This window comes from Paralichthys olivaceus, chromosome 13 (genome assembly GCF_024713975.1).
Source record: "Paralichthys olivaceus isolate ysfri-2021 chromosome 13, ASM2471397v2, whole genome shotgun sequence".
Lineage (NCBI taxonomy): Eukaryota > Metazoa > Chordata > Actinopteri > Pleuronectiformes > Paralichthyidae > Paralichthys > Paralichthys olivaceus.
Window position 1 is genome coordinate 6,032,101 of NC_091105.1, and position 12,744 is coordinate 6,044,844.

Consider the following 12,744-nt stretch of genomic DNA (forward strand, 5'->3'; position numbering starts at 1 on the left):
TTTAGTCCTTTTTTAAGTGGAAATGTGAGCTGTAAGGAAATTATATCTTTATTGTTCTTCCTTCAATGATGAACTCTCCCTCTCTGCTCTGTGTGGAGGTGGAGCTAAGCCAGCCATACGCAAACAATGAGGACTGCTGTCAGCAGGATTTTGTCGAGGTCTTGGGGGGGTTTGTGGGTGCCCCACTGGGAGGCCCAGGACCTCATGGGATTAGTGAGCTCACCCTCTTCCTTGCCAGCTCCCATGGGACAGGTCTTCCCTCGCTGTCCTGGACTGAACTCACGTGCAAAGGAAAGAAAAATGAGGTTTTGTTCTTTAAAATTAGAGCTGTGGTGTTGCAGCATAGCTCAGACTTTCTCTTCCACTCTGCAGATGAAATCCTGTCTCTGGGCTTGAGTGCACCATCATTTTAAGTACTTGTTAAATAACAATTCATCATTTGCTTAAACAAGATAATATTGACTCTTACTAATCACATGCCTGCAGGTGCTCACACACATGTACTACATGCATGCACAGATCCGGTCACACAGTTTTACAGCGGGGTGTGAAACATGATCACATGACACATTATGAGAACATTGCTGCCACTCCCCCGAGTGTTGAAGGCGCTTTACTGTGTTGATATTTTGACCTGTATATAAATAGAGGGATTGAGTCTGTGATCTCCTCACACATGCTTCAGACATATCTGTAGTTTTTTTTAGATTCAGTAGTTTCCATTCAATTATTTAATCATCTGCCTTTCTGGCTATATTCCATATTTTTCATAAGTTTCAGTTGATACTTGTAAAATAATTCATGGATCAATCAATAAATGAATGTGTCATCATAAGGGGACTCATAGGACGTAGTGGAGTTATGCACTCTCTGAGTAGACTTTTAGTTCAGTAAATATTTTACCACTTCATACAATCCTCAATTGCTGCTGCAGCATTTGTCCTCTGGAGCTTTTGTTTTTGTTTAGAACCTCAGGACAAAAAGAGAATAATCTTACAACCTATTAACTAGGACGTCAATATCGTCACGTTATCTCCTCTGTTCCACGTTCTGAGAAATGATCGCCCATAACAACAGCTTGTATTAGATCAGACGTGACACTGACACATAAAAGATGGACAGCTACAATGGTGGACAAATATTCCCTCACCAGTTCTGGGGGGTGGGTTAAAGAATTAATCCTGGCTGTAATCCAGGGAGGTGAATTAAAAGATTAATTTTATATTTGTGTGTGTGTGTGCATGATTGCATACTTACACATGTGTAAGAGCATGTGTGTTTACATGTGTGTCGTAAATCTTCCCTGTGGCTCGACCTGCAGACCTTCTTTCACCCTCTGTTTATCTCTGTTGTGTTTGTGTCACTCTCATTCAGACTGTACGACCCTCAATCACTGATTAAAATCACTGCAGAGACCTTGTGACCTTTAGAGTCGATGAGACCTTTCAAAAAGTGACAGAGGAAATTAATTTACTTGTTGTTAAAGGTAGAAATTAAAGTAAAATAAGAAAAATGACTCTTTTAGAGGATTTCTGCACAACCATTGGATGGATTATTTAAATGTTTGGTAAACATTAATTTTCCAAAAAGGACGAGTCGTAAAAACTGTGTTGATTCTTTGTCTTCTCATCTACAATCTGTCGTTATTGTAACATCCGTCTACAAGACGTGATGTTTTCATCTGCGTTTGTTTTTCTGTCTGTTATTTAGCAGAATTACACAAAAACTGCTTGATTGTTTACCGTTCCACAAACTGGTAGAAAGAAGTTGTATGTTCAGGGAAAAACCCATGAAATGTATATTTCTCTGTTTTTAACATTGTGAGTTCAGGCGTTTCTTCACATGTTTGTTGATTCATGGATTTTGATTTAAGTTATTTTATCTATAACCAAATTAAAACATGCAGTAAGACCCTGAAGACACTAAGCATGATATTCTCTAAACATCTGCATGTCAGCATTTTCATCGTGGATGTTTGTGCATGACACAACATTTAGCGCCTTCATTACATCATTGTACTTCCTGTAGTGTTATTATATGTTCTTTGCTTGTTTTATGTCCTCTTTATAAAGTACTTCTGAGAAGGACAGTTACCACATTAAGTTAACTTGCTTGTTTGCACCTTGTGTCGTGACTGAGTGATAAGTTGCTGCTTGAATTTTGTTGATTGGTCAGTTTAACCTCACGGTAGCTCAGACTGTTGTGAAGGTTTCCCTCCTTACAAATGGAACCAGGGGTCAAGGGAAAGCACTCCCGCCCTCTCATTCATGGCACTGCTAACCCCCCCTTCCCTTTCTCCCTCCCTCTCTCTCTCTCTCTCTCTCTCTCTCTCTCTCTCTCTGTCTCTCTCTCTCTCTCTCATTGTGGGTTGTCATGGAAATGAAAGCACAAGGAGCGGGGCTTCTATTATTGAAGCAGTTGTGGGATTGGTAGTGGGCTGGAAGTTGGGTACGGTGAAATGGAGCGATTCATGCACTCACAAACAGGGAGTGCGGTGGAGCAGAATGGTGGTGGAAGGGGTGGGGGTGAGAGAGAGACAGAGAGAGGAAGGGAGGGAGATGAGGAAAAGGAGAATAGATAGGGGCCCCGGGGGGCGAGCGGAGAGAGGAGCCAGCTCCACGTGTTTTGGCCCTGCTTCTGACTGATGGCACGTTTTTAGACCATTACATCATGGTCTGCCAGGCTCCGGGCTGTTTGAGACATACTGCTGCGGAATCACATTCCACATGGAAGAAGACGCTGAAATGAACCCATAGTGATGCCACCTGTTGGAAAGGAGGCCAGGAAAAACCTTCAAGGAGGAACAGTGCATGAGGTGTTTATTAGCAGCGGTGGGCCGTGTTAACGGCCGTCTTTATTCTGCGCCACATTGGGAACAGTCTAAAGTGATAGAAGTTAAAAATAGACTTGACAAATCAATGAATAAAGACTGATACTGTTATTGGTTGATCTTAGACCCCGATGTTACCTCCACCAAGGAGGTTACGTTTTCATCTGCGTTAGTTTGTTGGTAGCAGGATAATGGAAAAACTACTGGATAACCAAACTTGGAGGGAGTGATATGAGCCGGGGAATTTTTTTAGCACTGTCTTTAACATGTGAGATTGGGCCTTTCTCAACAAGAAATACATGTGATGCTTTTCTGTGTTTTGTGACATTTTCTGTTGAGTAAACAGCGACTCACAACTCAATCATGAGCACAGAGGCAGAGAAACCTCAGTTTCAGGGTTTGGACGGTGGGTGAGACACAGTAAGCAGGTTATGACTCGAAGAAGTAAAACATCATCACATTTTCTGTTTGGTTATATCAGTGCAGTGGTAGTTTGGGTAAGTAGAAGAATACATACAAAGAATTTGCATAACATTACCCTCCTGCTATCATTAGAAAGATGGAGGATGTTTTCCAGTGTTTGCCTCACTCAGTCACACTGAGGCGTCACCGCAGGTCCGAACACACTGTATCTAAAACATGCAAATTACAAGACGGGATGTGGAACTTGTGATACAGCAAGACCTCCCAACTCTGTTATAAACCCCGGCCCACAATGACAGGCAGACGAAATTCAGATGATTCAAACCAAACAGTGCTCTTTTTTTATTTCCCAGCACCCCAGAGAGAAACACAAAGCAACTGGCAACTCTCCCACACTATCTCTCCCTCTACCTCTCTCCCTGCGCTCACACACTTTTTTTCTCCAGTGTGACGTGATGTAGTGTCTGATTCAATCACGCAACAGGAAACAAAAGACAACATGGTCGTAAATTATTTGAATCTGCGGGCCCCCTTCACGTGACGCCGACATCTGACCGTATGAGTCGAGGCAGTGGTAGCAAAAAATGATGTCACTTTCTGGGACTGAACCAACAATCTCAAATCTGGTGACGATATCGCTGAAATCTTTAAACTGCCTCTGCTGAACGTCTTTAGCTCCGACTGATTTAACAAGTGCAAACAAAAATATTCCTGCACTACATCCATCATAGTTAATTAGCCTCACATCCACCCTCCCCTTATGCTTCCCCATCCCTGCTGCTTGGAATCCAACCGTTTGCTAAAGGCAGAGATGGTGTGTTGAGAAGTCTATAACATAGGCAGGGTCCATGTCCTCTGGGGACATTGTGGACATTCTTGCTATTGTTGTTTCATTACGAGGCTGAGGGTTACCCTTGCCTTTCACAGTACCTGACCTCGAGACTCACAGTCGGTGGTGCTGACCATGTTCCTCGGAATAAAAGTGTGTGAGACAGGAACTCTTTTGGTTTTTTCATAGGTCTCATAGGAAGTAAAATATTTAAACTACACCTAGAACTGGTGTTAGAGTAATATGGCTGCATTTGTACTTGTGTTTGAGTAAATTTGAAAATTAATATCTATGCTTTCTTACAGTAAAAGTATGGCTGAAATAACTTTACAACCATTTGATGGATTGTCAGGAAATATAGCACAAATTTTCATGCTCCCCAGAAGATAAACAACTGACTCAGGTGTTCCCTGGACTTGTGTGCAGTGTCATTAATAGATTGTTATTCGCAGTTCAGAGCAATTTAATGTCCGGACAACTATTAGATGGATTTATTTTTAAAATGTGGTACAGTGAGGTATGATGTGGCATTAAATGTCAAATTTAAAAGTTGCTTTGAGCTCTCATAAAAGTAAAACTGAGAAAAACTTATCAGCACATTCGACAGCATTTCTGGGACGATGGAAGTTGGCTGACTTGGATTATTGCTATTGAAGTGGTTTCTGTCTGGACGCCAAATTGGCACTTCCTTAGCGAAACTCCTGCTGAGTTCTCAAAATAAATAAACGTACTTTTTTAATCAAATAAAATCACTTCCAGTACTCAGTCCATCCTTGAACACTGGGATCACGTGAGTCTTTTGTTCTTCATGTGGAACTGAACTTTGTCCCTTTCAGGAACAGGAGTCCTGTTAGTTTCTGCTCAAACAACCCAGTACTGACAGAGTGGTATCTTTCAAGAGATCAAGCCTCATCTGCAGCTCTCTTTTCTTCTGCAGTATCAGTTGATCAATATAGTTGCTGTTAGTGGATCTCACCTCCATCTTCTTTTTTTCCTTTGGGCCGTTTTCTCGGTTTTCTTGTCTTTACAATAGTTCCTCTTGTTTTCAGGATGTGTTTACTGCTCCATTTCAATGCCTGAACTGCTTACGGTGATCAGTGGCAATCTGTGTGTGTGTGTGTGTGTGTATTAATTGGGGGGTGCAGCTGCAGCTCCAAAATCAAGTCCTTTCTTGAGCACTCAGGGGTGGACAGGGGAGGGGTTCCTCCACTTCCTGTGTGCAGTTAGGGGTCACAAGTGGTTTGCTTATGGAGGAGATGCAGGTTCAAAGCCTGCTGATGATGTGAGAGCAGAAAACATACAAAGGCATCAGACTTGCAGACTTTCACGACATGCAACATTTAAAAACATCTGATGGAGGCCAACTCCACCATTTTCTCCTGTTTGCATCCACCTTTACTTTGAATGGCTCATTAGCACAACATTGCACAGTGATATGTGATAAATGGACACATGGCTCCTGACTTTGAGGAATGCTTTTATCCCCGGCCCTTTAATTTTCCTGTTCCATGTTCCATTCTGTCCAATGTGCGGGTTTGAATAATGAAGATTTGTCTAACCCTACCCAGAATGACTTTCTTTTTATTATATTAAGTATTAGGAGACTCAGAAACATAGGGGTATTCTGTTTTTAGTTTGTTCTGCAATAATCATATCTACTCTGAATGAAGGTAAATCCATTTAATCATTTTAGTTTATAAATGTTATTATCAGTATGGCTTCTGGGAAATAAAATATATGAATCATCAGGAAGTTTTGCTTTGATTTGATTTGTATGTTCCTCATCCAGGTTCAAAGGTCTCATTAACAGCATAAGATAAGATAAGTGTGTATTCACAAAACTATAACAAGCTCAATAACATTAGTGTGGTGCATCCTGTCGATTCTCTTTTCTTGTGTTTTGTGTGCACAGGTGTTCATGTGCAAGTATGTGCTTGTGGCTCAAGAGCTCAGTATAGAGATGAGATTGAAAGGATGAAAGGATCTGAGGGTTTCAATACTCGACTAAAGAGGCTGCACAAAAGATCTAAAAACATGCATCCAGGAGCACTTGAAGAGGACAGAGCTCATTTTTATGACCTCTGAGTCATTATGTTTACTCTGCAAATATATTTTTTAATGCAAATCCATAACAGGAAGCTATAAAAGCTACTTTTTTATTTCCAAAATTAATTATTAATTATTTGTTTTCTCTCCAAAGGACATGAAGCAGAATGTGAAGAGGAAATGATAAAATGTGTTTTTGTCTTCAGTATTAAAAATAAGATGAAATTGTTTGTTTGATTGGAAATAGATGGATCCTTTTTTCATTAATAGAAGAATCAGAGACAAAAGAAAGATAATTCTGGAATGTTTATACTGAGTAAAATATCATAAACATTTATTTATTCATCCAAACTATTCAGATTTTTTTTTTCCCTCTGGCATAACGCAAACATGTTTCCTAAACTGAGCTTTTTCTATCATTTGAGAAAGTTTAATAAAGGCTCAAGAGTCTGTCTGGTAACTTCATATAGCAATGTAGCTTAAATCAGTTAAACGCTGTTGTCACAAGAAGAGCTGCTAAAATAATTTCCCCTGTTGAATGTTGGTGACAATGTTGAACATTGACAATAAAGGATTCTGATTCTGATTCCAACGCAAAGTTTAAGTAAGACAGAGAAATTACTTTTATTCACTCTATATAAACAAAACATTTCAGGTATTTTCCTCACCATTCACATTTCCTGTTCTCCTCCAATCTTTCCTTGATCTGAAAAGAGTGGAAACCTAACTGATGATTGTTTCCTAAACTTATCTGTGATTCAATTACAGATCATTCTTAAATCAACAGGCGTCAAACACTCAGTGGACTGGGATCTTTGGTAAAACCTGTTATCTTAGTCCTGCTGAGAATTAATCAAAGACAGTCAGGAAGAATCTGATCACAGGCACATGTGGACTTAGTTCACATTCATCTGTCATTCTTTTTTTTTATTGTGCAAAATCAAACACCCATTATAGCACTCACCCAACCCCCACCTCCTTCAGCATCCCCCCACTTTCCAGTTGCAGTGACAGGTGGCTCTTGGGGGTTTGGGGTGATCACGACTCAACAGCTGCACAAAAGAGCCCCACTGGGTCCTTTTGACGGGGTGTTCCCTCTCAAGCGTGCCGGTCGGCCCCTGGCCCAGCCCCCACCTCGGCAGATGCTCTGAGATCCACAGGTGGCAGATGAGAAGACACTCTGTAGTCTTAAAACTGTGACGTAACAAAGATCCATTTTAGGTAACTTGTTAAGGTTGTGTCAGATTGTTTCAAATAATTGAGTGTATGTCTTTATCAGCTCTTTTGTGGAGATACAAGTTTAACACGTCAACCATCCATCATCCAAAACAAAAACCAGGATGACAGGAAGAACTGGTGTTCTCTCTACACTGGAATTACATGTACAATCTACTAATTACAACTATCAGAGATGTTATGGTTCAATCCCAGTTGAAGCAGAGGGCTGACCTCACAAACCATGTATGTCGAAAGAGACACAAAAATGTATTTTTCAGTCAATTTTAACTTTAGAAACAGTCTGGAAACTATATGTATACATGCTCTCTGTATTTAAGTACATTTACAGCCTAAGAAACTTAACTTTATTTAAAATACGGAAACATCCAATGAAATCTGAAGACTAAATAAAACCTTTTATAATTTTATTTCCCTCAAATATTTCCCTAATTTTGTTTAAAATTAAAAGACTCTTTAGAATTAGTAATAGAAATAATATATTAAATTGTATGTATATAGAGGGGCTTTTCTCGTTAAAAATATTGCATTGAAAGGAAACAATAAAAAGAAGTTTGAATCACAAAAGCTTTGACAAATATAAGAATAAAAATATTTTGGGAAACAAAAATGTATTTATATATATATATATATAAGTAGTTAAAAAGTTGAAGAGTAAAATTTAAAACAGAGAGAGTAGTAATTTTAACAGATAAACAAAAAAACACTAGGGAATAAAAATCATAATAAGTTTGTAATAAAGTTTATATTAACCGTGTGAACCGTCTATGACCATTGTAGTTTGAAGGGGGGGTGATCAGATAACATTGTAGATTTCAAAGTACTACTTCTTTGCGTGTAGGGTTATTTTTACTTCACCCAATCATATGATAAATGTATTATAACCAAGCGGCAACATCCCGGGCTGAGCGCTGAGGCCAATACGGAAGTGCAAATAACTGCAGTTCACTGGGTGGCCACTTGAGGCTGGCTCCAAGAGGGAGTCAATTCCCATTGACTCCCATGTTAAAAAGCCCGACTTTAGAGCAGAATTAAACGTGTTTACAGCCTGGTTCAAAAAACGGTTTTAGTCTCAATCAGTAAGTTCTTCCTCCATGACAACTCTGGGGGGGTGAATTTTTTTCTAACTCGCTCGTTTAGATAATATAGAGGTTTGAAATTATGAATAATTATCACTTGATTGACACGTGACGTCACCGTTAGCTCGTCACTCTGGCTGTTAGCCTGTGGTCTGCTCGGCTTCACCGGAGCTAACAAGCTAATCCCCGTCACCGAGCACGAGCGGAGTCTGTGGAGGAGTTTTCACTCACATGTCGGATGAATATCATCGTTTGTTGTTCGGCTGATTGTCCTGACGGAGAAGTGGAAGACGTCTGTGCTGCAGTGTCTGTGGTGAGTAAAGTACTGTCTTTGATTTACGTGTCAGTAGTGATGAGCAGGTATCATTGTTACCTGGCTGGTTAGCTTAGCTCCGCTAACCTCCAGGCAAGATACCAGCAGTAACGGCGATGCTAACGGGAGGGATGGGAGTTATTAACCCGACATGAAGCGTCCACACAGCGGAGAGAGGAGCGTAAGAGTTTATGGTGATACATCTTTTAAACTGAAGGCGACTGTGTGTTTAGTGAATATCATCAAGTTAGATATCAAACGTTCTGTAAAGTTGTTCAGCTCGCCAACCTATTTGGCTTGACTACGTTACTGTGAGTAACTTCAGTAATAATGTTTTATTAGATTATTGGTTCAGAAATAACGTTAGTGCAGCTGCTGCAGTGTGAAACTTGTTGAGCTGAACTTTATTTATGAATGAACAGTTTACCTACCAGGTATAGACCTGTTTTCATAACTTACTAACAATTAAAGCAAATTATTGCACATGATGCATTACATTATATATGCAATACTTTTAATGTGAAAGAACTCCATACTGCACATTCATTGTAGTACACTGTTTAATCCCAAACCATATTCAGATACATACTTGAATATCCACAGAATGTAAGGACACAAACTTTGTTTGAATGTAACTTATCTCTGCAATAATGCCATACTTTTATGTTTCCTGTCATTTTATTAGGGACGGACGAACCTGAGGGACACAGCTGTGCTGACCGTGTTCTGTCTCTTATGGCAAAAAAGAAAAGACAACACTTTTTATCTAAGGTTTATTAAATCAGAAAGTAAAAGATGAACATTGTTGTGATAGTGTTAATTTTACCAACCATAATGGATATAGAAATTGACTCAATATTATTATCATGTTGACCAGCCTGAAGCTGCCGATATCCACCATGTTGCTGCGGCCACAGTGGATTCTGAGGACATCAGGTGTTGCAGTGCTTCATGAAATGAAAAAAGTCATGTTAAAGGATGTTTTATGCTAAAATCATTGTCACATCTGTAGATATTAAGGAACAGAGGAGAAACATGATTATTTACAGATACTGTAGAAGACAATCATTACAATAATTTTGACACATGTAATATCAGCTGTGTTAAGCAGCCAAGACGGGTACTTACAGTTTATTCTGTGTTCAGCAGGTGGAAGCACCACAGATTTCAGCCAAACTGATGAACTAAAAGAAATAAACATTGTATAAATATATAAAATGTGTCACAGTGCTGTTGATACCAGTCCACTTCAAGTCCCTCAACTTCTCGCAGTGTTAAAACAGATACATATATAATAAATATGAGCACTGTTTACAACAGTGGTGTGTGGAGATTATAATCACATCTAAACTGTCATATAATTACACATCTGCACTGGGTCTAATTCACTGTGAATTCATAACAGGCTAAAAAAGAGGTTGTAATAGTAATGGCGGTTATACAAGTCTGTATCACATGCAGCTTATTAATATTAACTTATTAAAATTACAATCAAATGACAAAACACAACTCTTTACTAAAGCTAGTTAACTTGCTTCAAACTTCGTTAGACGTGTTAAATAAACGGTGAATTACCACAATAACATCAAAAACCACTTGAGGAATGTAAGTATATGTAGTGTGATAATGATAATAGATACATCAATAGGTTTTGTTGTTGTAAAGTTTCAGGGTAACTTACCTCTGTTCGGTTCGCTGTTACGACCGCGACCATCCCGGAGCAACAACACCGCAGCGCTAGCCGGTTAGCAGTCACGGGTAGCATTTAGCCTAGCTTCTTAGCCTGAGCTAACCAGGAAACGATAAGCTCTGTGGGCGTGGCTCGGTTGTCAGTCTTCACTCGGCCCGCCTTGCGTCCACTCGCGCGCCGCCTTTTTGCCCATTTATGGGTTAGCCCGGAACTAGGAGGAGTCAGGCCCCGGCAAGATGGCGCCGGGTGAAACGCCCACTACGAGCCTCATTTTCACTCTACAGAAACCAACGGGTGACGTCACGGACACTACGTCCATCTTTATATACAGTCTATGATTATAACTCAACGCTGCTTTCATCTTGTCCTCGATGACGTTAAAACGAACTATTATTTAACGGAGGTACCCTGAAGCTAACAGCCCCCCTCCCCCCTCAGGTCGTGTGAGTGGTACGGTCCGGTCCGCAGGCTCGTGAGGGAGGCTCCGCACGCGCAGAGCATCAGCTGTGGCGAGAGGTGGAAACTTGTTCCTGTGATCCTCGACCTGTCTCCTCCATTTCAAACTCCTCCGACACGTTTTTACTCCTCTCCTCCGCCCGCAGCTCCTCACCGACCCGCCTCCGCTTCGGTGTCCGGCTCATTCCTCGTCGGGTCGTCGCTCAGGAGGTGGTTCTATCCCCCCCACCACCTCGCCCGGTGCGGTCAGGACGTCGGGGTGCAGCCGCCGAACTGGAGCAACTTTTCCTCCCCCCATACACCCAGGCTGAGGAATGAGAGGGAGAGCAGCACCGAGCCGCATGTTTGAATGAACAAAAGAGAGGAAAGCGAGGCTGCTGCCGGAGACATGGAGGGGACAGCGGAGCCCGGAGCCACATGTAAGTTTCCCCTGGAGCAGGTAGAGCAGGATGGCTCTGGTGTTAGAGAATCGCACCACTGCTTTGTCATTACACGTTGTAGGAAAACTGTCTGGTGTCAACTTCACAGTCAAGTGTTGCGCTGCAGGTGAATCGATAGGACGAGATTCAGGGACGTGTCCGTGTGCAGTTTTATGAATAATCCACCAGGAGATTGTGCAAATCCTCCAACTTTGGTTTTCAAGCCTCACACCCGAACCCCGAGGCAGATTCATACCTGCTGAATGAGAGTGTGATCTGGTTATAAACGCACAATACCGGTTTGATCCTCCTCGTCTCCCTGCGGATGTCAGTTCTGTGCCCTCAGAGCGTTATAATGGCACTAACACAATTTGCGTTAGATGAGGTAATCTCACTAGTCCCATCCCATCCCCCTCCTTATGTTATGTATAGCTCAACACGATGCAGTCGCAGGGAGTCTGGCATCCCACTCATCTCCCCTCTTCCACCACAGGATGTTCTTTTCCTATTACAGGTGAATCCTTGTCCATCAGGTGCAGGCAGGCTTGTTTTTTTTTTAGATGGTGCATCAACAAACTCCTGAGGAAGAGCAGTTCAAGTGTGAGTTACAGGTTTATATGTGCAGTGACGGTATGTCACACATCTCAGTTGGAGACAAGATGGAAGACCCATGTTTAATACCTGCTATTGGGAATGAAGTAGGTTTTTTGAAGCTCCATGCCGGAGTAATGACATGTTGCCTGTTTCTGGAAATAGAAGGGGACTAGCAATGTGACCTTCTGACAACAGAAAACTTCCTTCCTGCTAACAGGGGGCTTCATGGACGGATGTCGGCTCGGTTTTTTGGCTCTGCTTCAAGCGGGAGGAGAGTCGTGCTCCACCCTGAACGTGGGAATCAGTGTGTCTTTAAACAGCCTCGTTCAGAATAACATACTCTATATGAAGCCGGGAGAAGCCGCCATCAGACATCAGGCCTTGTGTTTGTGATGCGTCAGCCAGACTGATGATGTGCGTCCCATGCTCATTAAAAATGAGCAAAAGTTGCTCTTTGAGCTTTTCTCTAATAAGTAACAAGCTCCCACGCTCCTGGTGCCTAATTTCAAAGACCGATTGTGTGTTTTGCACATCTGCACATCTGGAGCACATCAGGATGACACTCAAAATATTGTTTAACTGCTCTTGAGGAAGATTTTTTTCCTCTTATGATAACAAGACATGACACTCCTATGAAGTTAAAGGAGGACCACACTCATCACTGGGAATCTCAGATAAAAGACGTGTTTTCCTGTCGTATCAGCTCATTAATTGTAGTTTGCAAACATAAAAAACCTTCGGTACGATTATTGATGCTAAAAGCAGCATTTCCCTTTTCTTCTTTTGTTGGAATCCCGCCTCTACAGAGGACTTGATCTGTCTTGCTTGT

At 41.3% G+C, this 12,744-nt stretch overlaps 1 protein-coding gene and 2 long non-coding RNA genes across 7 annotated transcripts in view; 2 read left to right on the forward strand and 1 right to left on the reverse strand.

Annotated features, from left to right (window-relative positions):
- The first annotated feature begins 8,592 nt into the window (after positions 1 to 8,592).
- Positions 8,593 to 9,556, forward strand: LOC138413510 (uncharacterized). Its single transcript, XR_011245869.1, has 2 exons — positions 8,593 to 8,756; positions 9,442 to 9,556. It is a non-coding gene; the product is annotated as an uncharacterized lncRNA (long non-coding RNA).
- LOC138413509 (uncharacterized) lies at positions 9,299 to 10,783 on the reverse strand. Its single transcript, XR_011245868.1, has 3 exons — positions 10,438 to 10,783; positions 9,885 to 9,940; positions 9,299 to 9,703 (listed from the first exon to the last, which is right to left on the reverse strand). It is a non-coding gene; the product is annotated as an uncharacterized lncRNA (long non-coding RNA).
- A 156-nt stretch (positions 10,784 to 10,939) lies between these two features.
- Positions 10,940 to 12,744, forward strand: part of map7d1a (MAP7 domain containing 1a) — a 38,656-nt gene continuing 36,851 nt past the window's right edge. For all 5 annotated transcript variants that reach the window (XM_020093441.2, XM_020093444.2, XM_020093443.2 and 2 more), the window contains exon 1: positions 10,940 to 11,321. In XM_020093441.2, the coding sequence (XP_019949000.2) occupies positions 11,252 to 11,321 (70 nt within the window). In that variant the 5' untranslated portion in view covers positions 10,940 to 11,251. The remainder of the gene's footprint in view (positions 11,322 to 12,744) is intronic.